The 19,107-nt window shown below is 40.3% G+C and overlaps 1 protein-coding gene across 6 annotated transcripts in view; it reads right to left on the bottom strand.

Annotated features, from left to right (window-relative positions):
• The window catches only part of LOC134626127 (voltage-dependent T-type calcium channel subunit alpha-1I-like), a 116,973-nt gene that overhangs the window by 44,155 nt on the left and 53,711 nt on the right, over positions 1-19,107 (bottom strand). For all 6 annotated transcript variants that reach the window (XM_063471656.1, XM_063471659.2, XM_063471654.1 and 3 more), the window contains exons 5-13: positions 14,782-15,130; positions 14,293-14,385; positions 9,367-9,691; positions 8,655-9,043; positions 4,984-5,135; positions 4,484-4,669; positions 1,746-1,863; positions 1,466-1,621; positions 60-150 (exon numbers count right to left, since the gene is read on the bottom strand). In XM_063471656.1, coding sequence (XP_063327726.1) covers positions 60-150; positions 1,466-1,621; positions 1,746-1,863; positions 4,484-4,669; positions 4,984-5,135; positions 8,655-9,043; positions 9,367-9,691; positions 14,293-14,385; positions 14,782-15,130 — 1,859 coding nt within the window. The remainder of the gene's footprint in view (positions 1-59; positions 151-1,465; positions 1,622-1,745; positions 1,864-4,483; positions 4,670-4,983; positions 5,136-8,654; positions 9,044-9,366; positions 9,692-14,292; positions 14,386-14,781; positions 15,131-19,107) is intronic.

Genomic DNA, 19,107 nt, shown 5'->3' with positions numbered 1-19,107 from the left:
AGAAAAAAATTTGTCTGTAAAGAAAAATATGCAGTGAAGCTGTGGGAGGTAGCATTCACCTGATAGGTGCAGGGAGTCTTTCTGTTTGTCACTGTCATCGAAATTGCAGGAAGACCTGTCATCGTCTGAGTAGGAGCGATTTGCATCACCCTGTTTTTGGGGACAGTGAGAGAAAATAAATGGGCGAATCAGAGAGACAGAAGAAACAAACAATGAAGCAAAGAGCGTGTAAAAAAGAAAGAAAGAAAAGAAATAATGAGCAATTACAAGCTAACAATTACAAGCTTACACATTCCTAATTTTCAGTTCTTTCTTTATTACCTAATTATCTAAGACACATTTCCTCCCAGGGCTGTTTGTTAGCGCTCACTTGTCAGATCTAGCTCTGAAACACTGATGTTTACTTCTCCGCTGTAACTGTGACACGAGTCAGTGACTGCAGTTTGTGGACGTTCAGTATTCCTACGTGGGTGAAAACCCAGCAGTTCACATTAACTTATGTGGATGTGGATTGTGTTAGATAACCTCACTGTTATAAAATCTGCATTTTTAGGGGTGCAGAGGACTTTTTCTACATGATAAAGAAAGTAATTGAAAGAGATCTGTCAGCATGACTCTTTCACCTTAGAAGCAAATGTGCAAAAAAAAAAAAAGAACTCCATAACCTAACTACTTTTGGGGAGTATGAATAGCCATGGGGGAGGTCTTTATAAGCAGGAAAAACTGTAAAACCTGCAAAAATACAGTTAAATGTTCCAAGTTTGTGCCCTCCTTCACATTTTCTAAAGCCGTCTAGTGGTCCAGATGGGCCGATTCTGGTCCCCAGGTCTTATGTTTGACACCCCTGGCTTAAAGTGACAGCTTGTTTCTGTTATTCTTAAAGGCCAATGTTTGTCTAATTATTTCATATTTGTCCGGTTGTCTCAAACCTTTCAGTCAGGACTACTGTATTTGGAATTTGACTCAATTAAAATATGCATGAGCACAGACAATTAGAGATAAAGAAAGCGGTTACATTACATCCATTATGCAGCAAATTAATAATGTATTTCCTACTGTTGTGTGGACATTGCTATTAAAGTAATCCACTTGGTCCTAAGTTCCTCAGACACAGGAAGTGCATACACACTCTTGTGTTCACTTGTGCAGCCAACAACAGAAGATTTGCTATGCTTTGGTTGGAGGTCAAACAGAAGAAGTAGCTTCAGCAAGAATGAATAATAATAATAATAATAAAAAAAATAGCTGGCTGTTTAATCAAGCTAGCTGCTTATTATTTGTTTAAGCCACTGTGAAGGCTGCAAAAGTTGGCAAACAGACCCCAAAAACACTAAAAGACAGCCTAAAAACACATGATGAATCCCAAAAAGCAAAAATCCAGCTATTTTCTATTGATTTGGCTAGTCTGCTTGGTCATTTTCTCTCATCTCCATGCTGCCTATTCCCCTAAATCCAGGTGTCTTACCTCTGCTTGAAAACCCTCAACCAAGATGGCCACGAGCAAATTGAAGAGCACGTAGTTTCCAAACGTCATAAGAGCTACAAAGTAGAGAGCGGCACAGGGAGAGGTGGACGCCATGCCATTGTACAGCACCATGTTCCAGTCCTCCTGGGTGAGAATCTGCAGCAAACATATGCACAGAGTGAAACAGGGGACACACAAAAACAGGCACAGACACTCACCTACTCAAAAAAAAAGTGTATGTGCAGTCATAAGCGCACCTGTGTGTCTGAACTATTCTTACCTGAAAAACGGTGACGATAGCCCAAAGCAAGGAGTCAAAGTTCTTCCTGTCAGGCACGGTGTCCCCTGCTTCTGTCTTCAAGCTAAACTTACAGCCAAATATGTGCATCCCCAAGATGCTGCAACACAAACAAGGGTTTTGTCCTTAAATTACTTATTTCAGTCACAAATCCTATCGCAGAGTGAGAATGCAATTATGTTGTTAAACTGGATGTTGTAACAAGAATATGAAATCCAGACAATGCCATTAATATAAGTGCTGCTTAGAGGAATTATGAAGACATTTGATTTTAAGGTTAAAGTCTCTGTAGCTCTGTGATTTAACTGGTCACTAATGGCTATAGTAATTAGGAGTATGGGCCAAAGCCAGTGGCTCAGGATATCATTAGCTGACTAAAAGCTCAGATGTCATCTGTTTTCTCACACTCATGCTTCACTAGAGAGATAAAGAAGCTGGCTGGCAGGTATGCATACACACATACGTAAGATTGGGTAACAATCAGTATACAAGCATAACATCATTATGCAGCAGCATGTGAGTCATCTATCAATGTCAAAGTGACTGGTGCCAGTTATGATAAATTCTCCTGTTAACACATCATTTTTCAGTTATTTTAAAGTCATCAGCAGGTACATCATAATATTTTCTTAGGTGTAATATGAAGGTAGAACGAATGTTTAAGTCATCCATATACCTGAGTAAGTAATTAAATTAAGTATTAGTGTAATTCACCCTTTCTGTGACTGAGATTTTACAGTTGACCTACTGGAATGATTGGTACCAGGAAAGCGTTGCTAACGGTAATTTACAGGCAATTTGAAAACTGTCCAAACTTAAATTAAACCATCTTATTAATATGCTGCACTGGAACTTGGATATGACAACTTAATACAATACAGTTTACCTTTGTCACTGTTCTTTGGCCAGAGACCTATCGGTCTGGTGTAATAGAGACTCAAATGTTTAGAGAAATAATTCTCATTACCTTAGTGGCAGAAGAAAAGTTGGAAAGGGACACAAGGTCCAAAAAGAATAAGCTTGATGTAGCTGCATTTGTGCTGTGTAGGCGCAAATGCTGCGGAACTGCATTGTTATAAATTAACCCTAGAAAGACTGATGCATGAAATAATTGCCAGAAAATTAACTTTAAAAAAACAAAACAAAACTGGAGTGTTGATTGAACCTTCTGACAAATTTAAAAACCATATAAAAGGTTAAATTTGTATCACTTTTGCAACATCTGGGATTTTTGAGCAGTGTAAAGTGTTGCTTAAAAATGTATTGTATAATTTATTTATTTCGATTTTTCAGTAAATAAGAAATAAATCTCACTGATGAGGCGGCAGTCTCAGAAATTCAGGTATCAAATATGATGCACTTGGCATTAGAGGGTCAATACTATTGTTTTGTGCAAACTGTGTTCCAGTCTTTATTTAGAGCTGCCTGCACCAAGTGCTTTTATGTTAATCTCCTACTATTCCAAGAGGGCTTTTATTTCAAACTGTCAACCCAATGATTTGTTTCATGCTATTAAACTATCCTGTGTACTGCTGCACTCTCCAACACTCATCTTTTTTCTCTTCTCTTCCCCCTCACTCACTAATGGCAGATCACTGCCTCTCCCTGAGCTTGCTTCCAGTCAAAAGGGAGTTTTCTTTTCTTCCTACTCTCGCCAAGTGCTTGCTCACAGGGGATCATCTAATGATTGGGATTTTCTTTCTAATATTGTAGGGTCTTTACCTTACAATGGGGAGCACCTTTAGGCAATAGTTTTATATATATAAAACTGAATTGAATTAACTGTCAAAAGCAATGTTTTCAAAGGACAGTGTGCACCCGATGATTCAGTAGCTTGTAGAACAACCATTAGCAGCAATAACTAAGTAAGTTATTGTAAAATAAATAACATTTTTAGTATGACTTCATCAGTATCTCACTCCTTTTTTGAACATTGCTCAGTTCATTGAGAGTTGTGGGCATGATCCAATTTTGGCCAAGCTCTAGGTGTGAGACAACTTTAGATGTGAGCACTGCAAGGAGCCCAGGTCCTGTGGCTACAAAATAAGCCCAACTCATCACCCCTCCACCCCCGTGCCTGATGGTTGCTATGAAGTGTTTGTGCTGCTATGCTGCGTTTGATTATTTCCAAACTTTGGTTTCTCCCCTTTGGTCCAAAGGACATTGTTCCAGAAGTTTTGCGGTTTGTTCAAATGCAGCTTCCCAGTATGGCTTCCCAACATGCCATACATGTTCAGTCTTTTCTAATTGTACTGTCATGAACTTCAACATTTAACATGCTAACTGAGGCCTGAGGAGTCTGAGATGTAGCTCTTGGGATTTTTACAGTTTTGCTGAGCATTGCACAGCCTGACCTTGGGGTAAATATCCTGGGATGACTGTGTGTTTGTGTTAACACACATCTGAATGCTCCAGATCTGCAAACTGCCAAAGCTCCTGTTTAAATAGAGGTGGTTACACTGATGGCGCATCAATCATGTGCATTTGATTAGTACTTAGCTTTCCACAGAACGTTTCACAGAATCCGATGAAAACTTCCTTTCTCACATGGTTGTGTATTGATACATATTTTATATTCATACACACAGAAGCACTGAAACATGTATGCACACATCACACTCTCTGTATTCCACATGTTCTTATTATCACCTTGTTAACTGTTGTTCTCCAAGCTACATTATACACACATATATATATATATGTACATGCCCAAGAGTTACCTGAAGATGAAGATAAACAGCATAAGCAGCATGCAGAAGGTGGCCACATTGTCCATCGTCTTCATCAGAACCACAAGCTGCCGCCTCAGCGCAGGCATGAATCTCACCAGCTTAATGACCCTCAAAAGCCTGAATGTCCTCAGCACCGACAGACCACCGTCTGCCTGGCCAATGATCTCACACACACTGGGGCGAGTGCACATGTGTTTAAAAAGGAGGGGTAAAATGAGAATGGCAAAGATGTGGTGAAATTTGTAAAAATGTATGCGGTCATTTCAAAAGAAATATGGGAAAAGGAAGACCAAAATTAATAAGAGTCAAGAGAAATGAGGGGAAATAGATAAGAAAAGATTAGATAAGAGCCTAAGTTAGTCTTTAAAAAACAACATTCAATATTACACACATGAAGATAGAAAATTCTCATTCTGTAAGCACACATAATCCATACTAGGGTGATAAGGAACATACAGTGTTCTCAATCAGCCACTCATATCACACACCTGATGATGACGATGATGCCATCAAAGATGTTATACGGATTCCTCAAGTATTCAAAGAAGCCAAAGGCAGTGAGCTTCAGGATCATCTCCAGCGTGAACATGCTGGTGAAGACGATGTTACAGATCTCCAGGACATTGGTCAGCTCCTCAGGCTTGGTGGAAACATCAAAACAAAATCAGAAGAGTGAGCTTTGGAGGTGGATACAGAGCGGTACCTCTTTTGTTGCACCATAAACCTCAAAATAGCTGGACCCAATATTGGAGTCACTGATTTCTCATGCTATTTGAGAGCTATTACAAAAAATGTACCATTATTTTCTTACCCTAAATTTCAACTGTGGAATACTACACGATGTGCACAAGCACCAGTGCCATGTCAGTGGAAAAAAGGTCAGAGTGACAAAACCAATGATGAGACGGGAAGCGGTTACAGAAGCTCAAGCACTGCAAGTATTTGAAGTTAAAAGCAGAGCAGTGCCAAATACACACAAAGAGATAAAAACAGTTAATATTAAACCAGTGCTTTTCAATCACAGCTGCTGTAACAATAGATACGGGAGCCGCTGCCAAACAAAACAACTGCGCTCGTATTACTTTTCTCCGCTTGCGCTGAAAAAGCTGCCAGTCAAACTGTCAGTCACTTGAAGAGAGAATTTACCCTTACCTGGCACATAAAATTAACACATACATCTTATCTGAGAGAGGCAACAGTCTGAGATCAAGAGAAGAGGCTGAAAAGTGGGAAAACAAACAGTTTCCTGGCACAGCTGTTTATGTGAAATTGTAAAGGAAAACTCACATCAGGGGGAAAATAAACAGGAAATGAGAAAAGGGATGGAGAGTGTGCATTGCCTGTGTAGCACACGGTGTCAAACACTGGCTGAATAGGATAGCCTGTTATCTGGAATTGCCAAAGCGACTCATACATATATGAACACGCCACACATATAGCACACATACACACCCACGCGCACGTACACCCCCACACACCAGTCAATTCCGAGTTTATTTCCATTTCTTTGCGCAGACTGGCTTTATGCAAGTACGCTTTGTGTGCGAGTGGATGTGTGTTATGCGCGATATGGATCAGATGCTTTCTCCGATACCCCCTGTGAATTTTAGTTTTAAAAGCCAGTGGAGAAATAGCCAGCTCGCCCTGCCAAAGTTAGCAAACCATGTCAGGGAAACACACATTCTCACAGCCCTCCCCTCCCCTAATCCGCTTTGTCTCCCAGTCTATCTCTACAACACCCCTAGTTCTCCACGCCTTTTTCTTTCTCTTTTCTGAGTCTCATTATCAGGCAGACACATCTCTTCCCAATCAATATCCTCCTGTCGATCAGACGGAGAATGAGGGAGAGAGAGGGAGAAGGAAAACCAAAAAAAAAAAAAATGGAAGGATTGTTTGAAACTAGATGATGACATGACGGCTGAGGAGGGGAGATAGATTTGACGTCAGAGACGAAGAAGAAAGAGCAAGAAAGACCTGCAAAACAGATTTGTTAGTTTCATAGCTTGAAGGTGGCTGTTATGATGGTACAATTTAAAATTTGAAAAACATGTAAAAAAAAAAAAAAGGCTGCAGATCAGCAATAGTATGATATGGATAAATGAACATAGATGGAAACACCCCGCCAAAAACAAGTTGTATCCCTTAGCAGCTGCTCTAACCTTGACCTACGCCCATAACTCCCTTACGAGTCTTAAGTGCAAACACAGGATATGAGATTTATTGCTATTGACAGAACCATCACGGCCCTTGACACCACAGTTTAACTCAAACAAAATACCATCATCACTCCCTCCCTGTTGCTTTCTCCTCCTCCTTCCTTCTCCCCCTTCTTCTTGCCCCATTACCTTTCATTCCCTAGCAACGTTTCTCCTCATATTCTCATACCTTTGATCTCCCATTTTACTTTTTCGCCTGTTCCTGCCCTGCATATGTCCCCTGAAAATCCATCCCATGAGACAAGAGTTCTCTCTTGTTACTCGCCTGAAATGTGCCCTCAGTCAGCATGACTGTTTCATGAATATGAATGAATGAGCTACGCCCTCAAGTGTGACTGCGTATGTGTGGCTTCTTTTGAAAACTAATGAATTAGTAAAAATTATTAGTCAAACTTAAATATTTGAACACATAAATCGTCCGCTGTCACATGTGACACCTATCCAGAAGGATTCCTTTGAAATCAGACTGTAAATACAAACCTTTTCCCTGTGCCACTGTGGTGCTGTGGTACAGCAGCTGTGTGGTTAGTCATGTTTTGGGCTTCAGAGTTCTTGTTTAAGAAGAAAACACTGAAGTTAAGACTTCTGCACCGCAAAGCCAGCGCACACACCTGTGTAAGTGCTCCTGTCAGTCTTGCAGAGGGAGAAAGACTCAAAAGACAAGGCAAACGAGGCGTCTGCGAGTGTGTGCATGCAAACGCGTGTGGGTCCCTGCATACGTGCCCGCTCTGAAGTGCGCGCACTCACACGCGCGCACAGAATTGCATGGGGAATAGAGCTGAAAACTGCTGTGTAACCGGCATCTGCCTCACGCTTCCTCTCTCGCTTGTCTCCTCCTCTTCTTTTCCCCCGCACAACCCTCGTTTATTTTTAGAGTCTTTAGAGATGAGGGAGAGAAAGAGAGAGAGAGCGCAACTACCCTGTACGCTGTCAAAGAGTGCGTGGGCGGATGAGAGAGGGAGAAGCGGGGAGACGGAGGATGAAACTGAGGGAGGTAAAAAAGAGTAGGTGAGTAGATGAGACGCTCGGGGTAAAGCGGGAAGGATGGAAGGAAGGGAGACAGCGAGGAACAAAGGAACAAGTGGGGGAAAGTGCAAAGGAAAGGTGCACAGAGGGATTTGTGGGGAGAATAAGGGGAGAGAGGTGGAAGTAAAATTAGCAAGGGAGGGAGCATGAAAGACAGACAGAAAACAGAATGGGAGAGAGAATGGAGAAAAAAGAAAAAAGCTGTCTTATGTAACAGCTTGTGAGTCCATGTGTTTCTGTTGGTGCATGCGCAAGAATATAAAAAGATATTTTGTTTATGCGCCTGCACACGGTTTGCAAAAAAAAAAAAAAGGATCTGCATTGTGTGTTTGCGTGTGCAACTATTTGTGTTCATGTGTGCGTGCGTATTCTTGGCAGGCTTCTCTCACTCTCGCTTTCAGACACCTGCCTTGTCTGCCTCTGAGGAGGCTTGGCCCATGTTAAAAGCCAGCTCGGTTATGTCTACTGCTAGGCTAAATGTTTACACCTCGATCATGGAACTGTTAGGCACTGATGCTCCTCCAATCCCGCACTTGTCGCCCTGAATGTCATCTGCCGTAACGCTGTTTCCTTCTGCTGATTTGCTGGGGCGGGAGAAATGATTACGGTAACACACTGTATTGATACTCTCACTCTCACTCTAGGCAACGCTCCAAAACAATCACTCTCTTTGGTGGCTCATGGCTTTTGGAATCGGTTCAGAAATAAGTAATGGTGAGGTTCATAATAAAAAGAGAGACCTTAAAACAGGTCTCTCTTTTTAGTTTAGTCAAAAACTAAACTAAACAAACAAACAGACAAAAACCTCTCACCACTCAGTGTGGATTTTTTCATGACCTGATGTGAAAGGTGGAAGTGCTGCATGAACTTGAGTGAGGTGAAGATGAAGGAGGTCTCTTAATCGAAGCTGATCTTACCTGGTTGTGATGCTCGATGCCCATACTGATGGTGTTAATGAGAATAGCAATCATAATGCCCCTGCTGAAGTACTTGCTCTCCACAATGCCCCAAAGCTTTCTCCTCATACCGTTCCAGAGGTCCTTACAATGTCCAAAGCACGTCCTTTTCCGCTTCCTCTCTCCATCTCCCCTCTCCTCCAAGTGGTTCTCCTCTTTGCTCGTCTCCTTAACCACATCCTCTTCATTTTCCTCGCCATTGGCGGAATCTCCCACAGCCCTCACTCCCTCCTTCAACGATAACGCACATATAGGGCAGTCCTCGGGATTTTGAGGGACAGACAGACTGATGGAATTGGCTAGTGGCTGAGAGTCGTGGTCTGGCTTGTTTTGGTGGGGGCAGTGGAACGCTACAGAAACAGAGTGACAGGGGAAAAAAAAGATGTGGATGCAGTCTCAAATACAGAACTTTTTTGTGTTTTTTTTAACCAAGTATACAAAAGATTTAGACTATGTTTTAAAAATGACCCAAGTTCAGGTATGCACTAGTAGCACTGTGTGAGATTTATTATCTAAGAAATGCACGATCCAATCGGGCCGTCATCATGTTTTGAAAAACCTCAAATTCAGCTCTTGCTCTTATGTAATTGTACATCTTATCTGAAATAGAACAGCCAAATGTTACATAAATAAGAATATTCTCATTGTTATTTTCTGAAACCCTCCTACTCACATCTCGGATGCCTCAAATGATGCCGTTCTCCGTTCACATTGCCTCCACCCCGCCTGTTACCCCTGCCTCCACCAGCCGGCGGGGGCTTGCCCCTCAGCGTGTAATAGAGAGCTGCCGATCTCCTCTTAGCCTTGCGGAGGACATGGCAGACCAGCTGGAAGATCTCTTCGTAGCAGTCTCCAGGCTCAGCCATGCTGGCCAAGGTGGAGGAGGACAGGCACTGCGCCCTTTGCTCCTGCATCAGCTGGTGCTCCCGCTGTTTGGTTTCTGAGAACTGGGTGGCGATAACCACTAGGCACAGGTTGATCATGAAGAATGAACCGATCTGGAGAAGCAGAGGCAAAAAAGTTGACCCCGTGAGATTAAACCCAGTGCGACGGAAGGCAAACTCCTGCAGGCATGTCAAAGTTTATTGTTTTGTTGTAAAAGCTCATAAATCAACGTTTGACAAAATTAACTAAAACAAAAACGCACAGATACGCCGCCTTATTTGAATAATCAGCCCATGGCTAAAGCAGATGTTGCTCATTTAGGAAACATGAGAAATGTGAAGAATTGTGGTCTTTCTTCAGTGGTAAATACACACTTGCCTATTCTAATACTGTGCTCTGTTCCTCCTTTAGAAATGGTAGCGCACATGCTAAAGGTCTCTGAAGGCTGGCTTCCCACCAAACCGAGACTGATTGGAGCAGACAGACAGAGCCAACACATGCCCAAAGCACAGTTCAGCGTCTGGCAATCTCTCTTTCTCTCCTTCTCTTTTTATTCTCTGACTCGACTTAATGCTCCCTCCCCTCCGTGCACTCAACATTAATTTTTACTTTTCTCACGCCTTTGCTTGACAAGCATTCCCTAACCACTCTCTCTCACTGCTTTCTTTTTTTTTACACTGTTTTTCACAAAAGAAGTTTGATTTTCTTATCATGAGTTAAAGTAAGGTTTGGCAGCAGAGAGGAGATGAGGTTACCCGTGAACAGTACATGCTGACTGACCCTTTTAGTGGCAGTAATGGGAATCACTATGGGACTGCTGAAACTGCCTTTATTGGTGTGCTCTGAGCAGGTTACAGACCAATGAATAGATCAATACTGGCTAATGGTGAACAACTAAAAAAAACAGACTGTTGGATGGATAGAGCAGCTTTTAACAGTGTTTCAGTTTTGTGCATCAAAAATCTGAACATGTATCTCTCTGCTTCAGTGATATAAATACATGTTGAGTACATACATAGACATACTGCACATACATATCTATAAAACTATGCATTTTGAGATGTGATGCTTAATAAATCATTCACAGATATAAAATCCAAACCTAATGACATTCCACTTTTAGACTTTCATCCAAAGTGATCAAAGATGCAAAGGAAAGGTGAAGGAGAGAGCGAGGAAGCCGGAGGGAATGAAATAAAGCGGCTCCAGAGATATTTACAAAGAGAGAAAGAGAGAGGAACCATAGATGGGAGGTGTGTTTGTAGAGAGGAGGAGAGATACCCATCTGTGGCCTGTGGGTCAAAGCAGGTCTGCAGGTGTGTGGGGCTTTGATTTCCCTCCAGGTTTGCATCTGCGTGTGTGTGTCTATTCTGTGATTCTGATCAGTAGACAGCTTTACGCATAATGAGCGAGGGCAGCCCAATATCACGCATTCAGACCATCACTGCATTATGCATGCATGCAAGCTCACACACATACACACTCAAACACATACATATTCACATAGACAAAAGCATGTGTGATCACACACACGTCACCACTTAGATGGGCTTAGCTTATAACAGATTGCATATACAGCTGTAGGCAGAAGTTTGCACACACTCATCCTGGGCATGAATGTCATGATAATTTGGATCTTTTAATGATTTCTTTGAATGATTTCTGCTCTTTTTTGCAGAATGGAAGAACTTTAAAAAACTAGAATTGGGTGCACAAGTTTGAATTTATTTTTGATTTTTTCTAATACACATGGGGTCCTCGACACCTCGACTTCATGCTTTTGGTAGTAATCAAGAAGAGTCTGGCATAGTTAAGGTTGGATATTAGACCACTCTTCTTGGCAGGATTGAAAGAGTTCATTTGAACTGGTTGGTTTACTGGTATTAACCCATCTTGGACAAATTTTCATTACTGTTGAGGTCGGAGCTTTGGGAAGAACATTTCAGAAGCTACTTTTGTTTGCCTTCTTTATCCATCTGTTTTACTGCATCTATGTGATCATTGTCCTGTTGGAACATCCTGTGTGTACACACCTGGGTACAAATTTTAATTGTGTAGCTGTGGATTTAAGGTTAAGTTAAAAAGATTGAAGGTAATCCACTGATCCAATTTGTGTAATGTATCAGTACCACTGACAGCTAAACATGATGTTACCACCACCATGCTAGACAGTTGGTACAGTCTTCTTAGGTTTGAATACTTCACCATACTTCTCCAAAATTGTCAGTGTGGCTAAATTGCTCAATCTTTCCCTCGTGTTATGATAAAACTTTTCTCTAGAAGGAACTTGGCTTGTCTATGTCGGTAGCTGAAATGTCAGTCAAGCTAGAAGATGTTGATTTTGGAGCAGGGCCTTTGTTCTTGGTCAGCACCCTCTCAGTCCATGATTATGTAAAGGTTGCTTAAATGTTGACAGTAATGCTGGTGTTCTAGCAGTTTCTAGTTCATGGCAGGTTTGAGCCTTGGTGGGTTGGTCCTGAACATCTTAATATATTTTGTCTCATCAGAGGATGACAGGTTTGGTCTTATTCCAGACTTTGCGAAAGTGGTGACACATTTGAATAACTTGTACTTATTGAAAAATGTTTAAACTGATGATCTTGGACTCTGTTGTTGTTTGGAAATGACTCAAAGAGACTTTCCCAGCTTGTGTTTGTCTACAGTTCTTAGACTTTCCCATTGTTCGGTTATTGTTCAATGGGTTAGAGAAAAGAAAACAGAAAAAACAAAACCTACCGTTGTAGTCAGTCATGATCACTATGAGATGTTAACAAGAATTGGCCTTGTAAGGATAAAATACACTGAAGATCCTTCAGCACAATGTATTAAAAGATTTAAGTTATTGTATGTAACTACAACTGTATGCGCGCCTATGCTGGATTCATCACATATATTTTGGTATGACTTTTTTCATATACACACAGGTAACTGCCTAATAAATGCCCTCTCTGGAGTGATTAGCTCTTATACACTTACTCCCATTTACCCTCTCAGTTCACTCTGATATAGCTACTTTGGGTTCCACACTTGACAGTATATCAAGTTTCAAACAGACAAAGATGAGACTGTGTGTTTGACACTGTGGAGGTTAAACTTCTTTTTGTCTCTCAGTTTTGTACCCCAAACCACACACTTACATGACTGATTAACAGGCTTTAAAGCGCGGGGTGCTACAACGTCATAATGACACAACAGACGGAGAGATGGGGTGGACGAGGGAGTGAGAGTTTGATGAGTAAAAGACAGTAAATGGAAGGACTACAAAGGAAAAGAATGAAAGCATTCAAGGTGACCCTGACTGTGTGTGGAGCACAATAAGGGCCCATTGAAGTGTGTGGCTGAAAACTTCTCATGGTGTCAGCAATGCTTCCATGGCATCACTTAAAAACGTTGGGTGGCTGCCAAACAGACTGGAGCTTTGCAAGGAAGCTCAAAAGGAGCAACACATTTACGTCAGTTAGTTACACCAAAACTATGTGGGCATTTGCACCACAAAGGGAGCAGTCTGTCTAGAGCAGTTAGACGATATGCAATCTCTTAATCTCTGTAGCTCTCATACTGAACCCGAAAACAAATGAGCTTGTTTTGTTTGGTCAGTTCTTAGTGCCAGATTGCAGCAGTTTGGGCATGAAATCTGACTGCAAATCAGTGCGATGATGTAATCATCTGTTGGCCCTTAATGTAATTGGAACAAGAGGGGTACGTGATATGAGATTCTAAACAGTGGGTTAGTACAAACCAGGAAAAAGCGATTATGCTGTAATGTGACACCACATCCATATCTCGCAAAAAGGTGATTCTTGCACTGACAATGCCAGTCTGAGGTCTCATCTGCCACAGTGGATGGACATTAGTCAGCAATCACATCAGCAATAACAAAGAATTGGACGCAGGATTAAAATTCAAATACCCCCAAAACATTTCCCTTCCCTCTGATTATACATCTTTTTACATGTATAGCAAGTGTTATAAGATCTTTCTCATAGTAACATTTTTTAACGATTGAAGCTGCTCTTCTACTCACGCCTGGAACTCAAAGTGCATACTATAAGCATCAATAACCCATTCACAAACACCTGCCTACATCAGGTTTAACTCAGGTTTCAGCATCTTGCCCAAAGAAACAGGTCAGAAGAGCCAGGGACTGAACCATCAACCTTCCAGTTAGCAGAAGACTTCCATTACTTTTAGAAAGTATCAGCACTACAAAGTTTCTCATCTCCTTTCTTCTGCCATGTTATCTTCCTGATCTTATTTTGTCTTTCTTTTACTGTTCACCTGCTGATGGGAAAGTGTAAAATCTGTGACTTCTGTGGCACTGTCTATTGTACTGACACAGTGGGAATGAACAGAGTTTACAGGCAGTCAAAAGCATGTGAATGCAGCAAAAACAATCCAGCCCTCATTGTGTTGCTGACACTGCATTTCCCATATAACTTTTGCACAGAGCATGCACATGATAACTTTTCCCTTTCGGCACTTGATTTTTTGTGTGTTTTTCAGCAGTCCATCAACTTGTACTTGTTTTTTTACTTGCATTTTTCTACTTCTCACTCAAAAACAGTTCAATCACTCAGAAAGGGTGTTTACTGACATATAAATGTAGCAATATACTCACACTAGGAGGCAATAGTCTGTGTTTTTCTATAGTTTATCCAAACGTTTATAATAATTAAACATGTGATACACTGGAATGTTAGTAGAAAGTACTTACAATGATGAGTAAGATGAAGTAGATGAAGTTGTAGAAGGAGTGGGCATCCATAACATAATACATTATCTCAACCCAGCCCTCTAGAGTGATCACCTAGGAGGAAAGATTTGACTCAAAGTTAACATTTGCAATTTGTGCTCCAGGGTTTGCTTAGCATTATATAATTTTTTAAAAGACTTACTTTGCCAAATATTTATCTACTAGTGAAGGACAGTTTTTTATCACCTTGAAACTCCTCTACATAAATAAATACATATATAGAACCAGCGATTTTGTATTTAAAAAATAACATGGAGTGATGAAAAATAAGTAATAGGAAAACCAAGGAAAATAGACAAGTAATTGCTTCTTAGGTGCAAAAAAAGAATGCAGATATCTAATTAAAAACAAATAAATGAACAAAAGAACACTAAATCATCAGCACCAAATAACCACATTCCAAAAAGAAGGTTATTATTACTACTCATTACCCTTAGCACACAAACCTACCTGGAAAATTACAATCCAGGCGTAGACAATGTTGTCAAAGTTGATGGCACCTTTATGGGGGTTAGTACTCCCAGTGTGGCACCGAGTGTAATATTGGTTCCAGTTTATGCATAGCCCTATTGCTTCACCAGCACCACTACTGTTAGCCAGAGGCTCAGGACTCAGGCCCAGCGCCTGTCTGTGGAGAGCGTCCTCCTTATCCAGGCAGCATATGCGTCCTCCTTCGCGCCTCGCTGGCACGTCAGTACATGACATTATGCCATTATCGGAAGCCAGGGAGCAAATGAAGGGTCGTTCATCATCTTCCTCTGGCCGGTAGTATGGCGCAGGCAGGGTCATACCTGATGGGCTGGAGAAAGAACAAATAATAATGAAGGTAAGATGTTTATGGTATTTTATCCCAATACATAAAATTGTATTGGGATAAAAAACTTAAATGAAGTATTTTACTTACTTCATTTAAGGAGCACTGTACCAAGAGGTGGGCGGGGGGGATATGTGTGATGACTTAAGGCAAGCATGCGATCACAGGAAATACTCCCTTGCTTTCCTTCTCTCTACTGCACACAGTCACAAATATATATACACACTTTTTCCCCCTCTTACATTTTCGTACATGGCTGTGTCTTTTGACTAATTTCTTTCCAGTTCAGACAAAAAAAGCTTACAACCTTGGATGATTGGATTAATAAGAGCTTTAGGTGATATGTACAGTATATCTATAGAGGCCATACCTGGCACAGACCTAGCAGACAGTGCTTGAAGCTGCTGCAGTAGACCAAAGCTGTGCTGACAGGTGTGGTAGGGAGGGTTAGAACATGTGTTGCCAGGATATTACCAAAAAAAATGATGTTAGGAATTACATAATATCCTTTTTTTTGTGCATAATTTTGGAGAAGTGTGTGAAAAATTGTCCTTTCACCTTTAGTTTTCCAGCAGAAGTGGTTATTAACTGTTTGCTAGCTGCTACTGGATTTCACTGGCATAGATACAGAAACCAGATAATGACAATTAACTTTGTTTGCTTTTTATTTATTGGGTTTGCAGTTTGAGTAGTCACTAAATCCTTACAGCAGTATCTGTGTTTTCTGTTTTTATTGCGATTTCTCATGTTTGGTGGAGTAGGGGTGGCTGATGTGGCTAAAATAAAAAGGATACAAAAGATGATTCACAGTATTAGCATATGTTTTTCACCCAACAAACTCAAGACAAAGCATGATACACAAATAGTTTTAAAATTATATAATAGTTTATATAAGGCGAGCATCCTTGCTTTATTTTACAAAAATAAAATGACAAAGCTGTTTTTCTCCATAACAGAAAACAGTGATAATCTTCAATTCAGTTCTGCTGTTGTTTGAGAAATCATGGAGGATGCACTTTAACAATTCTCTGCTGAACTATCAACACAAACATTTTGAAGACTAAACATTTTATATATTTGAAGACTTGAGATTCAAAAGCCTGTAAACATCAGAAATGAGAGGATGATATATATTTAAAAAGATCTCAGTGCATTTTGCTTCATGCCCTGCAAAATTAGACACAGCACCTTTTCCAAGACACTGTTTTTGCCACTTGCCTTTTCACTACAGTATGTCTACCAATCACAGCACTACCAATCAGAAGGTACAAATCACATCATGAGATAATTAAACAGGCGAAGTGCCATTTATCAGTTTTGGAGACTGTGATCATAATATTTGCCACCTTCAGGTTCTATTTTGCATCTTTACTTACTTGAAATGACACCAGTACACTCATTTTGAAGCTATTTAATTTTGGTTCCACATTTTTATTCTTTTTTATTGACACAGCATATCATTTTATATCCATCCTACATTTGTCTTTATTTATTTTGAGCACAGTGTAGTTAAAAAAGTATGAATTTACTTAAACCTTACATACTGTTTGGATCTAATTTAACATATTTTGGCATTTGACAGCAGTAAAAATTCTGTTAGCCTGAACTTTAATTACTTTTTTTTAAATGTAGTGAATGAAAATACATCAAAACTGTTGTACAGGTGCTCAAAATTTCTGAACAGTAAGGTTGTTCCAGGTGGTTTTAGGAAATCTTAAAACTGTACAAGCCATGATGATGTGTATAATTTATGGGACAGTGGTGACACAGTTCAAGGGGGAAATTGACACTGTCACGAGAAGTGTCTGTGTTATCACCACATTCACTCAGGTTCCCACAGAGACAGGCGCCTGGTGGTCTCTGAACGATCCTGATGGTATCTTGAAACAGCGAAACAGCAAATCTCCTTTCACATACTATATGACAATGGCACCGCTGCTCTCTGAAACCCATTATATCCTACGGTTTAAACTGCATCGTTTGCTGCTGCGTAGCAAATAGCAACACAAGTAGCGCCATCCGGGGAGCACTCACATGTGCAGCGACCGTGGCGCGCTGTGACATATATTCTCACAACCAACAGAAATGAACAACAAGAGAGAAATGTACACATAAATATAGTAAGGAAAAAGACCATGAACAGGTGCAAAAATGTCACAGTACATCTACAGTGCAGCAGTCAGTGGTATATAAATTTCAAGGCCATTCACTTAACTTAGTGGTCAGCTGCCTGACATGAGCCACATCGAGGCGACTATATATGAGAGATCACAGGTTCGACGCATAATGACGAACTAACATTCATTCATAAGCTCGCACTCTTATCTTGGCCAAGGATACTTTGACATGCAGACAATATTTAATGTCTTTAATGGTTATACATGGTTATTTAAAACAATTTTTTTTTTTTCCTTTTTTGATATTTTCATTAAAAAAAATCTAGGCTTCATATCGTGGGTGAAACAGGATATTGCCATTGTGTGACTAGTAGAGTTTTCTTCCTGCTTTCTGAAGCATTAAGTAAGTATTAAACATTCATTGATTATGCGCCATATGTGCTTCCAATGCAGACCTGCAGTTCAAAATTTGGTATAGACAGTTTTTATGAAGGAGTTTCTGGAACTTGTTCAAAATTAACCTGGCTGATAAGGTGAAGACATGAAATTTGACTGTTATATAATAATTAAACTGCATGTTTGAAGTTAAGACAGTTGATTCAGTGACTAATTTACTGAACCTGAACATGGGAGCTTTGAAAAAAGGGTTATTGAAAACAAAACATGCCAAAACAACCCTTTTTAATTTGTAAATATTCATTTTGTTTTCATAAAAAAACAGAAATAACATAATTTCAGTAATATTCTTCTGCCACTACACAGCACAAAACTGAGTTTGTTTGCAGATATTACAGCAAGTTGTACAAATATCATTAAAAAAAAAGAAACCTGAGTTTTCCTTATTTTATACTGAAATAAGATCCAAATAGCTTAGCAGGCTAGAAGGGTAGCATTAACCTTATTCCAAGGCTCTCTGGATAAATAATTGGTCTGGTCTTGACAAAGCAAAAATAACAAGTGAGGTTTGCTATTTGAAGCAGAGACAGCTCTGCACTGTTGCCCTGACTACCTTGCTAAAAACAGGGACCTCATTTGACCGGGGCTGTGATAGGTGGAGATAATCATGCATCACTTTCTCAGATGCTCAGATGTTTTTAGAAATAGGATTTTAATGAGTGCCAAGAAGTCATGGAAGGGGAGCTCTGAAATGAATGTGTCCACTTACTGTTTGTTGTATGAATAGTAGCTTGTATTGTTGTCACCTTGTGTGTGTGTGTCATCATGGCAAAATGTGGTACTGAAGGCACCTATTGAAGCAGGAGCTACCTAAAAAAGCAGTACTTTGGTGGGTGTTTATATCTGCTTGTCTGTCTGTTTGCCAACATGACAGAATCACAACTATGCAGCCATCAAACTTTGCATATGTAGGAGTTAAAAAAGGGTTTTGGCAACAATGTAGTACTGATTACTTAGTACTTGTTGGCTGAAATGTCATCACGTTGACAGGCATTGCAGCTTATGTAATCCTATCTCTGTTTTTATTTAGAGAGCAGGATCGCTGCTCTTTCATTTTGTATTGATTAAGATTACTTTTGGATGTCCTGATAGAACCAGCTGTATAATTAGTAGTCCGAGACAGAGGCAACAAAAAAGACAATTAGACTGCGTGGCAAGTATCTGCTCATGCATGTACAATTATTACACATGTAAACTACATGCGCCATTACCCCCTGGAAAGCGACTCTAATGAGTAGGAGAGTGTTATCTTTGGTTTCTGTCAGACTTAATGGTATTATTTCAAAATTGTGACTCTTCGATTGTCACCATCTGAAGCACCTGATCATTTCCTAACATGTTTATCATACTTGTTATGAAAAAGCATGCCAAGTCTTCCCAAGTGGCTTA

This window comes from Pelmatolapia mariae, linkage group LG4 (genome assembly GCF_036321145.2).
Source record: "Pelmatolapia mariae isolate MD_Pm_ZW linkage group LG4, Pm_UMD_F_2, whole genome shotgun sequence".
Lineage (NCBI taxonomy): Eukaryota > Metazoa > Chordata > Actinopteri > Cichliformes > Cichlidae > Pelmatolapia > Pelmatolapia mariae.
The sequence above is the reverse complement of the archived record's forward strand: the minus strand, read 5'-3'. Positions and strand labels throughout refer to the sequence as shown.